Below are 14,032 nucleotides of genomic sequence, written 5' to 3' on the forward strand. Positions count from 1 at the left end.
TTTTGTGATAAAAGAACAATAAATCAAAGCTGTACTTAGTTTGTGACTGTGTTTGATTAACGCCATGCCTATCTGTGTGGGAACTAAGATAACAGATATTGCCGAAAAAGACCGAAAGATGCATCGTGGGTAGGCAGGTATAAGCCATGCCACTGACTGCTTCACTCACACAGCGGTCCATCTGTTCACAGTGAGACGCGTTGTCACGGGTCAGTAGAGAGCACTACAACCGCCATCGGGTCATAGCTGATGGACCAGAGCGAAAAATAGAGATGATAGATGTGTTAAAGTCGCGGACAACAATTATCTACCTGTGCTTTTTGCCACCACTGAGGCAAGCATGACACTAGTGTGGCTTTCCGCTATCGCGCTGTGTGCCGTCATGTCACACAGCGGGCCTGTCACACCCGTCAGGTGTTGGCTGCAGGCAGAATTTTTCTGGTAATGATACCCACCACCATTATTATTTACCCCAACATGGTGGCTGTGTCAAAAACACACACACAAACATGCATGATTTTTTATTTTTTTTTTACATTCTCATCAAGGGAGCGGAAGGGATAAGGACACCCAGGAGAGGATTGACACACTGAGTTAACTTCTGTCAGTGCTAATGAGGATCCTCTCTCCACTGTGCACAAATATGTCTGCATGTACCATACACCTCTTATTTCTGCTATACAGTCCATGACAAACAAAGCTTGGTAGATTTGCCTCGTTTGCAACTTTACTCACCAAATTGGCCGTTTGTTGTTTTGCTCAGCTGGGACATACAGGGAGCTGTGTACGGGACTCAGTGTGGCGAGATTGAGTCGGGCTTGGCGCTGGTGTTTGAGATGGACGGTCGGAGGAGAGTGTGCACGCCCTACATCGACACCACCTCATATGGAAACCTCCGCTTTCACTTCTCTATGGGTACTGAAATCAACCATCCGTCATATCATGTAACGCTCCATATGTACATTTGACTGAAAGTGGTGCTCTTCCGCAGGTGGTGGTGAGTGTGATCCCGGAGAGTCACACGATCACAATGTCATTCTGTTTGGAAGGTCGGAAGGCAGGAGGGAACGTGTGGTCCTAGACACGCTTCCATATTCTTCCTACAGGGTGAGACAAAATTACATTCTAAAACTATTGTAATTTCAGACAAGGAGGTGACTTTTCATTAGTGGCTACAGTTTTTGGTACTTTAACCCATGTTTTTTTGGGGGGGGTAGATATCCTTCCAACAATGTAATTAAATAACATTTTACCATAGATAATCACATTAAAAATTCAATTAAGTTCAGAACAACAAGCTAATATAGACTGCAATGCATTGCGAGCAAGAAAACAAAAGGTGCAAGCGACAGCGCAAGCGTGAGCATCAAAGCGTTGCATTACCTACATACTAAGAAAGAAATAATTGAAAATATGTGCAGGGCAACAAAGGAAATGAAACAGTGGTCACGTGATATACGACGAGGAGCAAATAGTTAACTGGCTATCTATCGGCAAACAGAATGAGGGCATGATGTATTAGGCCACTATATAGATCGGGGCTTTAAAGTGAATGAGGGGTTCGGGGATCAGTGTGGGCATTGGGGCAAAGTGATGATTTCCATCAGAGGGCCATAATCACTGTGAAAACCATTAACTGTAAATGATCATATTATTACATTGCCTCTGCAATTAGTTGTTATTTTATGTATTTTATATCGTTAACACTAACATGTAGTTGAATTTGATATCAGAAGTAGTGGAAAATTGAGGCACACAATTTAGTAAACAATTACTATGTTGTTCATTTTATTTTAAAACGAGATTATTTGGGAGAAAAATGCATTTTAATCTGTTAAAATGGAATAAAAATTCTGAATTTACAGCAAATTTTCTGCTGAAATGAAAAGAAAGATTCGGCAAGGATCATGAAGTAGACACACTTTAGTGGGCCACATAATGCCTTAGTCAGACTACAAGAAAATAGCCCGATTTTGGCCCGGCCGACGTGTCGCGGACAAACGGATCTTGACGTAGCGTCGCCCGTGTAGTGTGACACGTTGAACGATTGGTCGCCTGTTGTCTGAGACGATTCACGACCATCACGACGAAAGTCTAGCATTCCTTTTGGTTACGCAGCATTGACCAATAGCGAGAGGGAGCGAAACGTCAATCACACACTGACCAGCACGTTCTAGCTCCTTTTTTTAAATATTATATATATTTTTACATATATGTATTTCTCCCCTGGATATCTCATATTGGCCAGACGGGTGAACCCGAAAAACAAACAAAAATACCCCGCTGCTTGAGCTCATATAGCGCACGCATTATGCACATTTGTTGCCATTTAATATGAGCAACAAATACTCAAATAATATCAAAAGTCACATTATTTTTTTATTTATGGACGGGAGCCATGCACCTCCCAACATTGCCATCGTCAGGCAACGGCGGAGACGAGAGAGAGGAGAAACTGCGACGTGTAGCCTACAAAAAAAATATTCTGACTGTCTATTTTGACTATTTTTTTTAAGTCGGATTTGGGCATAAGTAGGGATGGGAACATCTTTGGGACAGACATATGCATTATCTTTTTTTAGAAGTCGGGCCGGGCTTTTGTCCCCCTCGAAGGGCGGTTCGGAGTGAATGCGTGTATCAAATGCACTGTACTAAAACAAGTCAAATACGAATAAATATTTAAGCAGTATAAATTACACAAATGATACAATATAATATTTCAGTGTTTGATAACTACCGAGCAGGGAGCGAGAGCAACGCGCTCATGTTTATGCAGAATGGCACGGCCGCACTTGTCCCGCGTGCTCCATTCATACAAACGCACCCTTCCTGCCTCTTTTCTTGCTCCCCGACAACCAGTGCTGACGCGGTGCTTTTGGCATTACAGCACGCGATGATCGGGTTTGGACTTGTAGTGTGACTACACGTCCGGTCCACGACACAGAACGAATTAATCGGGTAATCTGACAGCGCCACTGTTGTGAAAGACAAAAAAGTCGTGTAATTTGAGTTTGGCATAAAGTGAAATGGCTGGCCGGATGTGACCCGCAGGCCTTGAGTTGGACTTTTTCGCTGTAGTCTGGATCTGGATTCAACTTTATTTTAATTTGACCTATTGAGCATCCACATCATGACTTCACTTATATGTTTTAGCTTTGTTAGTTAAGCCCTATAGTCGTTATCCTCAACTGACCAAATTGTTTTTATTAACAAAAACATTTACAAACCACATTTAGTAACCTTGTACTCGTTATCTCCCCATCCGTCTTCTCTCTTAGACACCTGCTGTGGTTTCAGTGGCGCTGCCCTCAGAGCTGCAAACGCCAGTCACCCAGTTCTGCTTGGAGCAGCACTTGCACGGGGGCGCCAACCGCCACGTGTGGGCCGTGGACTTCATGCAGCTGCTGCCCGTGCTTCCTGGCACGCACACACACGTGGCTCAGTTCTCCATCAACCTCGGCTGCGGCTCCTACCAGCCTGCCAACAGGTGGGGCCGTTTGAAAAAAATTGGCTTTTAATGTGGTTTTAAGTACAAATTAAAAAATGACCAACATCAAAATACAGTATAGTTGGACTGTTAATCAAAAATGATGCAAAAGTTTGACTAATATTTATCTTACTGTTTCAGTGTCAGTCTGGAGTTTTCCACCAATCACGGTCGTTCCTGGTCTCTGCTCCACACCGAGTGTCTGCCGGAGCTTTGTGCAGGGCCCCACCTACCGCACAGCACCATCTACTCCTCTGACAACTACAGCGGGTAGGACTCGCCATCCAGTTGAATGAGCGAAGACGTGAATGCATCACTTGGAACCTTGTTTTGCATTTCTGCAGATGGACCAGGATTTCGATCCCTCTGCCCAATGCTGCCTTGACAGAGACCACACGCTTTCGCTGGAAACAGTCTGGCATCGGTTTGGGCAACATGTGGGCTATTGACAACGGTCAGAATTGTATCAATATCCAACATTATTGTTACAATAGTCTTGTTTATTTCTTTTTATGGCTACAATAAAGATACATTTGTTCATTTATGACTGTATTAAAACGCCTTTCAATTTCCATGTGTGTTCTTCAGTTTATATTGGTCCAGCCTGTTTGCGCTTCTGCTCTGGGAGAGGACATTGTTCCCGCACAGGCTGCAAGTAAGAAAATGCATCATCCCATTACCAACTTTATCCAGCATGATCTTTTCGACACATGAATTAATATTTATTATTTTCCTTTCCTCAGATGTGACCCAGGTTTCAGCGGCCCAGCTTGTGAGCTGGCCTCCCAGACTTTCCCGGCCTTCCTGTCGGAGGGTTTTTCCAGCCCGCGACTGTCGTCCTACCACAGCTTCTCCTCCCTGCGTGGAGCGGAGGTCAGCTTTGGCTGCGGGGTTCTGGCAAGCGGCAAGGCGCTGGTTTTCAACAGGGACAGCAGGAGACACCTAGTCACTGCACCGCTGGACAGCTCTCAGGCCAGGTAATTGATGAATTGGCTCTCGACATTGCGCAGACCTCCGCCAAGGCTGAACAATTCTAGTGTACGAGCGCAGTAGTACGACTAATTTCTCAGGTGTCTTCACTTGTGATTGATCCAACAGATGCATTCAGCATCCACTCTCCTGTCACACCCTCTTTCAATCATGTTTATTGTGCTGGGTGGGGGGTGGGGAGGAGGAGGACAATTGCGATTATAGGCTGGACTGCGGGTGAGAAAGCTGGCAGGAGAGGATGAGAGAAAACATTTGGTCATGATGAAGATCGTGATGGCATCTGTGTTGGATTGATTATGCCTGTTGTGGCTCTCTTGTGTGCCACTTGATGGGCATTTTTAATGCCAGTTTTGTGACTCATAGAACATGTGGCTAAAAGAACAATCAGCTGTGCTAATGAGAGTCCACATCAGCCAAGGACAGAGAGGTGGAAGTCTGCTCTGCTGGCTTTAGACTGAAGATTGGATATTATAGTCAATATGACCTAAATAGCAGGATGATTATCTCTGCTCAAATGGGAACTTGAGCCTCACATAAATATAAACACTAACCATGGGTGCAATCATATGAACTTGCTCACGTCACACTCGTCCCTTTGCCTTTGCTTCGCGCCTTTAATTTACTCCTCATTTATTTAATCATCTCATCTATCATTTCGATGCACCACACAACCTCTGACTTTCTGTTTATGTAACCTCCTACTCCCTGAACAGATTCCATCTCAAACACCTTCTTCCTTTCCTGCCATTTACCAACTTGACTTTGTCACTATTTGTGAATTTTCCTTATACGGTATTTTACACTCAACTGCTGTATTCACGTGTGCTCTCATCAATGTTGTTTAAGAATACCATTAATCTAACATGCTACATTCTCCCAAAAAAAAAAAGTTACTCTTCAAATGGCCCTCATAGTTACTTTGTAGGATGCATATGATTCTGCTTGCAAGCAGCAGCATTTTACAGAGGATGGCATTATACAAGAAGATGCAGTTGACGGTTTCTCAGCCTCTCGCACGCACCTATTTTATTGAAAATGAATGGTTGATAAATAAAATAATACGGGAGGACACCTGATTCCCAACACTATAGTTAGTACTCACTAAAGTCACAAAACAAATAACTATACATTATAGAGCATGTACGGAAACTCTGGTATTGAACATAGTGAAAGCATTGTGGAAGTATTCCAATTAACGTTCATGTTTGAGGAAGTGACATCATCGTTTTCAGAGCATTGAGACTAACGTGTCCATAAACTGCAAAAGGAATGACAGATTCATGTTTTCAAGATGCAAGTATTTTGAATTTGTGTCAGCTAAAAACAAAAAATTGTATTAGTCGATAATGTTATCTATGTAGCGTCAATAAAAAATAAATGAATAAAAATCCCAAATTGCAGGGCAGTATGTATTCACAGTCGCACCAGATTACTGCACGAGGTCCCCAAATTTAATCGCTATATTTAGAAACAATGTGCATTCAATAAATGTTGAGTTTTGGTATTACAACATTAATAGGTAAATATGTCAGGTAAATAGGACCGTCTTTATTGTAGACATTTTTTTTTTTTTTTAAAAACGTTTTTGTTAAGTGAAGTCTAGAAAGGAATTGTTTTTTTTAATTAAAAAAGTAGTAAAAAATTGTTAAGTGTAATCATTAAAATACTATTTTTTTAAATTAAAATAATGATGATGAGTCAAAAAGGTTGTTTTCTTCATTTCATATTTTTTATTAAAACAAATTTTGTTCTTAAACATCACGGTGAAAAACAATTTCAATTATGTGGCAAAACCGGATGTCATTCATTTTTATGTTGAGCAGAGTTGTCATCTGGTAAATAAATAAAGGTAACTTGTAAATCTAGCATTAAAAAGCAAGTATTTATTAAAGTAAGTTAGTTCATAAAGCAAGTAATCAGTAAAGTAACTAACATTACTTTAAAAGAAAGTAATTAGTAAAGCAACTAAGTTACATTTTAAAGCAAGTAAGCAGTTAAGCAGCTAAGTAACTTTTTTAAAGCAAATAAAAAGTAAAGCCACAAATTTACTTTTTAAATCACGTAATCAATAAAGTAACTAAAGTTACTTTTTAAAGAAAGTAATCAGTAACTAAGTTGCTTTTTAAGCAAATAATCATTATAGTAACCAAGTTACTTTTTAAATCAAGTATCAAGTAATCAGTAAACTAACTAAGTTACTTTTGAAGCAAGTAATCAGTAAAGTTACTTTTTCAAGGCAACTGTGGCAACACTGGCTCTCATCCGCACAGATACCTCCAGTTCACCCTCCGACTGGGCAGCCGGAGTACCCTGAGCTCCTGCCCCGCTCCCGACCAGGCAGGAGAGGGTGTCCTGTTACATTACTCCACGGACAACGGCATAACCTGGACTCTGTTGCAGCACTACGCTTACCAAGGGTTCCATGAGCCAAGGTTTGTGTTTTTTTTAGGATTCCAGGGGGATGCTAAGACTTTATTAGCACTCATATCTGCGGTACTTATGGCGTGCGGGCTGTGTGGGCTCCCGGGATGCATTGAGGCAGTTACTGCCATCTATGTTTGCAATGAAGACAAAGTGGGAAAGTGTGGCTGACTGATGTGTGCAGTGCAAGAAAACAGGCAAATGAATTCAAGAACAGTGAAAAACAAATGTACCTGGGATTAGTATGCTTCCTTCTGAACCGTGTAATCCTACATTTATGCAAGAAAATAATTCGAATTACAACACACTGTATTTTTCTCTCCCCCGAATAGGATTGTGTCTGTCGAGCTCCCGGCTGGTGCTCGAAAGTTCGGCGTGCAGTTCCGCTGGTGGCAGCCTTACCATTCCGGGCGCGCTCATGACGTCTGGGCGCTGGATGAAATCAGCATGACCTCCGTGCTCTTTAACACCATCAGTCTGGACTTCAGCAACGTGTTGGATGTCACGCAGAGTCTTGGTTTTTACCTCGGTCACGTGCAGCCCTACTGCCAGCATGATTGGACGCTCAGGTAGGACAAGAAGTCACCTTGTAACCGGTCAGCCATTGAAAAGGCTGATGATGATTGATTGATCTGTTTTCCTTCATGTTTGCCCTTCAGTTTCTCTGGTGAGCCGAGCCCTGGTTTCAGCATTCGCTATGTGGAGACTCAGTCAATGCAGATTGGCGCCTCCTACAGTCTGCAGTTCTCGCTGGTTATGGGCTGCGGTCGAGAGTCGTCCCCTCACATCGACACGCAGGTCCGCCTGGAGTTCTCCACCAATCACGGCCTCACTTGGCACCTGGTCAAAGAGGTAAGAAACAGGAGTCGTGCCCACCCTTAATGTCATGGTATTACAGAAATGTATCGGTTTTGAGAATTATTACATATCGAAACAGTACCTGAAGGTGTAGCCCTTCATTCACCTGACTCTAGCTCCCGTGACCCTGAATGGGATAAGCAGGATAGAAAATGGATGGATGGACTTAGTAAAAGCCTTTAAAAGTATCTTGGAGGAGCAAGGAAATATATAATGTATTCATGATAACTAACTTTCTCTAATAAAGCCCCTTAATGATGATAAAATGAGATGCAGCACTTTGTATAATCAGAATGATCGCAATGACTTTTAATCACGCTCCTTTCAAGCAAATACGTAAGACTTTAATCTTTAAGTAGCTTATCTTCTCACCATATGAGCAGAGCTTTTTCTATATGATCGCATTTGATATATAAATATTTTAAAAGTCTTAAAGAGCTCAAAATCTATGTGCTAAGCATTTTTTTTTCTTTGATTGCATAAGGACAAATATTTGATGTACAGGAGCCGTGTGTTCAGGTGTTAATTGTTGCTTGATTGGTGCGATTAGAGACGCTACTGTTAAAATGAACCAAAATGCGCTGAATAATAGATACTGACGGTGTTTTCTCTTAAGAATAGTCGTGTCTTTTCTCTTTTCACCTCTTTTTCTTCATCACTTAGGCTTGTCTGCCTGGCATGCCAAGCTGCTCTGAGTTTACGGCCCCAAGCGTGTACCACCCGTCAGAGTTCACAAAATGGAGACGCATCACTCTGTCTTTGCCTCAAAAGACATGGTAACTCACCTTTGTGCGACTTTCACACACTAGGATACTTTTATCACTTAAATATCATTAAAACAACAAATCACTTTGAGGCAATATGCATGATTACAAGAAAAATGCTGACTGAAATCAAAAAGTTAACTCATTCACCACCATTGACAGCTAAAGACGTCAAAAATTCATTTTAACTATTTCTATTAGTTTAACATTTTTTCCCCCACTTTTGTTAAACAAGAGTATGAAAACCTAGAATTTTTTTATTTATTGTACATTTAGAACAGATATAAAATTTGTGATTAATCGTGAGTTAACTAGTGAAGTCATGCAATTAGTTACAATAAAACATTTTAATTGCCTGACGCTCCTAAATTTGAATAATCTTTTAATCTTTTCTCTTTTTTTGAAAAAAAGAAAAGATTAATAAAAAATTAGGCTCGTCGGGCGATATTTATTTATTTTTGATGTAACTAATTGCATGACTTCAATAGTTAACTCATGATTAATCACAAATGTTATATCTGTTCTAAATGTACAATTTAAAAAAATCCAGGTTTTCATATGCTTGTTAACAAAAGTGGAAAAAAATGTTAAACTAATCGAAATAGTTCAAATCAATTTTTGACGTTCATAGCCGTCAATGGCAAGGAGTGAGTTAAAATATGTAAAAGCAACAGAACTTAAAAGCATCTATCTGCACGGAATACTAAAGTAGAAATTCTGCAATTTAAATCCTGACAATTTTAAGGTTATATTGGGCAGCCATTGCCTGGCCAAAATGGGTCATTTGTGTGCAACTTCTTTTTAGTACAACTCCATTTTTAGCCTTTGTGTTTTCTTTGCTCACATCTCCTTTGTATGATGTCACACTAAATTATATCACCTCCTATGTCATATTTTATTCACAAGTTCACAATTATTTGAACTTGTTTGTCCCATCAGGGCGAGTTAATGGAGAAAAAAAAAGGACCAACATATATTTTTGAAAGGTTATCAACATGACACGAGAGCCACCTTTGACCCTGCATATAACTTCTAGCCCACAAAGCATTCCATTACTCACACGGTTGACATTGCCGAACATTATGAACCTGTCATCCCTCCCAACATATGATGATTGCCTGATGGTTGCACATACATCGACACACATAAACAGCTCACAGATCACTCTGACCTTTATACCAATTACTTCTTACTTCTAGACAAGCATCCTCTAATCTCGTGAAGTGTGCTGATAGGTCACAGGGTCAAGGCTGTAATTTGGTCATAAAAGTGAAGTAGAAGTGGGTCCGAGGTGATTTTAGGGTCGTTTGTCACGGCTGTACAGCTGCACAAGCAAGCACAATTACACTATTTATCACTTACTATCACCGTAGCTCACAGGTGATCAAGTTTTGCTTTAAATATCAATTACATAAAAATACACTTTGACAACTTCTAAAGCAAAGTATCAATGTGTTTTACTTTTGGACCATCGGTGTTCAGGTCCAGTGCCACACGCTTCCGATGGATCCAGAACTACTACGGAGAGCAGGACGAGTGGGCCCTAGATGACATTTATATCGGCCAGCAATGTCCTAACAGGTGCCACGGTCACGGCTGGTGTGACCACGGACACTGCAGGTCAGCCTTCAAGGTCACAAAATGTACATGAATTGGACTTGTGTGTATTTTTGATACATTTAAAGCTCTTCTGTGGCAGGTGTGACGACAGCTTCTCCGGAACGGACTGCTTGCCCTCATCCCCGCTCTTGTCCAGTGTCCTGTCAGACTTCGAGTCTCAGGATGCGCTGCTGGCCGCTTGGCAGGAAGTGATCGGCGGGGAGGTGGTCAACCCTGATGTCGGCTGCGGGGTGGTTTCATCCGGTTCGTCCCTATACTTCAGCAAGGTAGAGAATAGCCTAATCTTATTTTTAATCACTTCGAAATCATTTATTTGGTCCTAATTTTTTTTTTTTACTTTTGTATACTGTAGCTAATGTACAAATAGTTTACTCTCTGGAGTGCCTGCCTACAAAATCAAATGTAAACTTCAACATTAAAGTACATCTTTTGTTTGCTGCCTTTTCTGAGCCATTATCTACAGTATATCTGCCCCACTGTCCGGTAACAGTGGTCCCGAATAACACAACAGCCACCCCTGGAGCATGCAATAATGTAATAATATCCTGAAAATGTAATAACGCCGAAAAATGTAATACAATTTGCACTTAACATGATCAAAAATGTAATAAAACCCAAATGTAATCAAACTCAGAGTTGATTTCAAACCCCAAAGTATATTTTCAACTCTGTCTGATTTAAATTGTGGCCAGTGCTGGAGTTATTTGACTTAATGAGTTAATTTATTAAGTGTTAAACCGACTCTTCAGAGAGTTAATCAGAGTACGCTCAACTGGGCAGTGCATGCTTTGATTAACTTTCTGTTGAGTTAATAAATCAGCCCAGTCAAATAACCTGCATTTAAATCAGACAGTATTAAAAGTAAAAACAATGTTTTGCTCTGTTAATGCATGTAACAGTCTTACATTCTCAAAACAAAAAAATAACGATACATTACATTATCTGTAAAAAAAAAAAAATATATATATATATTTTTTTTAAATATATATATACTGTACATATATATATAATATAATATCAATCATATATTTTTTATTACATTATTAGGTTTTATTTTTTTAATCGCATTAAGTGTTCATTTTATTACATTTTCAGGCGTACTTATTATAGGGTGCTACAACCCCCACACTGAGTTCTCAGCCAGTGACTTGGTACCTATAGCCAAAGATCCTGAACTAAAGTGCCACTATTCGATGGGTGCTCGTTTAAAAAGAAAAAAGAAAAATCAGTTTTAAAACTACAGCAACCTTAACCAGAACTCCCAACATTCCATGGCTAAAAAGAATAGTTGTTCATGCTAAGTTTGTGTGTGTGGCATCAGGCTGGCCTGCGGCAGCTGGTGAGTTGGGACCTGGACACGGAATGGGCTGAGTTTGTGCAGTTCTACCTGCGTGTGGGTGGAGACTGGGCAGATTGCAACCAGGCTGACAGCAGGGAGGAGGGAGTACTGCTGCAGTACAGCAATGACGGAGGCATCAGCTGGGGTCTTATCGCCGAGATGTACTTTACAGACTTCACCAAGCCTCGGTGGGATGAACAGCGTTTACGTTTAACACAACTGCTCCTTTCAAGTTCATCATTTCAATCTGTTCCTGAACAGTTTTGTCCACTACGAGCTTCCTTTGGCCTCGAAGACCCCCTGCACGAGATTTCGCTGGTGGCAGCCTCTTCACTCTGGAGAGGGCTATGACCAGTGGGCAATAGATGATGTCATCATTTTGTCTGAGAGGGAGAAGCACATCATACCCATGGCCAGCCCTACTTTGCCACAGGTATTAATGCGTTTTGCGTTAAAAGGAGTCTTTTTTTTCCATTTTAGAAAAAGGCTGTAACATAAAATGTGGAAAAATTGAAGTGCTGTGAATACGACTAAACCCATTTTGTTAGAACTTCTATGAGAAGCCGGCTTTCGACTACCCGCTGAACCAGATGAGTGTGTGGCTGATGCTGGGTAACGAAGGCATGGAGAGGGACAGCAACAACAGCTTCTGTGCCCCGACTGCATCTTCCATGGTGTTTGGCCGCTCTGATGGAAACAGGGTGGCGGTCACAAGGGACCTTGCACTCCGCCCTGGCTATACCCTCCAGTTTAAGGTGAAAACAACAACACCACCTTACATAGACTGATTTGTTTGTGCAGTGTTGTTAAATATGTATTAACCGTTAATTTTGCATTGTTTTTCTACTAGTTGAACATCGGTTGTGAGTCAGAGTTCAGTGCGTCTGCCCCAGTCCTGTTGCAGTACTCCCATGATGCAGGTCGCACTTGGGCCTTGGTAAAGGAGGGCTGTTACCCCGGATCCCCGGGAGCAGGGAACTGTGAAGGCAGTGGCCGGGAGCTTCGAGAACCCACCGTGTACAACACTGGGGACTATGAAGAGTGGACCAGGGTCACTGTGGTCATCCCACGCAATGTTGCAGCCAGGTAGCTATGGTAACAGCAGAGGTGGACAAATTGTGGCCCAAGGAGTTATTGCATCATCAAGAGTCCTGTAATATTTTTGTGCGTGTTTTTTCTACCCCATAACTTTTTAACAATAACAGTTGTTTAATAAATACTAATTGGTTAATTAGTAGGGATGCACCGAAATGAAAATGGTTGGCCGAAACCGAAAACCGAGAATGAAAAATGGTTGGGCGAAAACCAAAACGCAGAAAAAAATGATGCACATTTTTACTATCATTGCATTAACTATAATATTATTAAAAATATATTTATTTATTTAGCATTGGCATTTAACCAAGCACAATATAAATTTAAATGTGCCCACACCGCAGACATGTTGGCTAACGGTACATTAAACACCAAACAATGGTTGAGCTTTTTCTGGCGGTGCGATTGCACTTTATAGTTAATGTATAGTTCGCACAGGCGGGGACGGATGCGTGCGGCGGGACAAGGTGCGGCACACTTAAAATCGGCACATTCACATATTCACCAACTTTTAAAAATAAATAAATACAAATAAAATGTGGTTTTTTTTGTTTTTTTTAGCTCATCTAAGAATTACGTGGCCCATTTGTTCATTTTAAAAATCAAATGTGGCCCTTGAATGCAAAAATTTGACTAACCTTAATCCATGGTGTATAGGTAACTTTTAACATATACACTTTATTCCCCAAATTCTTGATGTTCTTCTTAATAAAGTAATTAATCAAGAAATCGTAGCGCTAGACCCCTAAGTTGCCACAAATCTTCATCTTGAGATCATTTATGACTGTGGAACCGTTTGAGAAAGGCGTTTTTGGTACAACCACCTCGGGTCCCAATACCATTTTGCAGTTCATATATTTTTGACAGACTTTATGCATATCTCCCTTAACTATTTGTATTTTTCTAATTGACTGTTTCTTCCATTTCTCCAGTAAAACTCGGTTCCGCTGGTTCCAGGAGAGCAGCATTTACAGAGATGCCCCAGCTTTTGCACTGGATGGAGTGTACATCTCTGAGCCTTGCCCGAATCATTGTGGCGGGCATGGTGATTGCATTTCTGGAGTCTGTTTCTGTGACATGGGATACACAGGTAAAGTCATTTGTAGAGATACCTAAGTTGAAGTGTTTGTGTCTTTGGGTGATAAACATCATTTAGTTCATTTTTTCCCATAGTGGAACAAGATAGCTGTGTCCCATCTGTAGCCGGTCCCACTGAGCTGACTGAGGGCTTTGAGGGCAAGCTAAGTCCGCTTTGGCAAAGTCTAAGTGGAGGGCAAATAGGAGGTGGTTGTGGCATCATCAGTGAGGGCAAGGCGCTTTACTTCAGCAGCCCTGGGAGGAGGGAGGCTCGCACCGTGCCCCTCGACACCACCAACACTCGGTGGGTGGAATCCATTCTCGTTCCTTCAGGTTTTTGAGTCATGCGCGAGAGTGATTTCAAATCTTCTCTCGTGAATG

At 41.3% G+C, this 14,032-nt stretch overlaps 1 protein-coding gene across 7 annotated transcripts in view; it reads left to right on the plus strand.

Moving 5' to 3' along the window:
• The window catches only part of reln (reelin), a 143,381-nt gene that overhangs the window by 104,662 nt on the left and 24,687 nt on the right, over positions 1-14,032 (plus strand). For all 7 annotated transcript variants that reach the window (XM_077568015.1, XM_077568017.1, XM_077568016.1 and 4 more), the window contains 19 exons: positions 764-915; positions 992-1,107; positions 3,279-3,487; positions 3,629-3,757; positions 3,832-3,941; positions 4,076-4,142; positions 4,231-4,464; positions 6,748-6,909; positions 7,231-7,467; positions 7,558-7,750; positions 8,420-8,532; positions 10,003-10,140; positions 10,220-10,406; positions 11,462-11,667; positions 11,741-11,912; positions 12,028-12,234; positions 12,330-12,565; positions 13,507-13,664; positions 13,748-13,955. In XM_077568015.1, coding sequence (XP_077424141.1) covers positions 764-915; positions 992-1,107; positions 3,279-3,487; positions 3,629-3,757; positions 3,832-3,941; positions 4,076-4,142; positions 4,231-4,464; positions 6,748-6,909; positions 7,231-7,467; positions 7,558-7,750; positions 8,420-8,532; positions 10,003-10,140; positions 10,220-10,406; positions 11,462-11,667; positions 11,741-11,912; positions 12,028-12,234; positions 12,330-12,565; positions 13,507-13,664; positions 13,748-13,955 — 3,234 coding nt within the window. The remainder of the gene's footprint in view (positions 1-763; positions 916-991; positions 1,108-3,278; positions 3,488-3,628; positions 3,758-3,831; positions 3,942-4,075; positions 4,143-4,230; positions 4,465-6,747; positions 6,910-7,230; positions 7,468-7,557; positions 7,751-8,419; positions 8,533-10,002; positions 10,141-10,219; positions 10,407-11,461; positions 11,668-11,740; positions 11,913-12,027; positions 12,235-12,329; positions 12,566-13,506; positions 13,665-13,747; positions 13,956-14,032) is intronic.

Source organism: Vanacampus margaritifer, chromosome 6 (genome assembly GCF_051991255.1).
Source record: "Vanacampus margaritifer isolate UIUO_Vmar chromosome 6, RoL_Vmar_1.0, whole genome shotgun sequence".
NCBI classification, from domain to species: Eukaryota; Metazoa; Chordata; class Actinopteri; order Syngnathiformes; family Syngnathidae; genus Vanacampus; species Vanacampus margaritifer.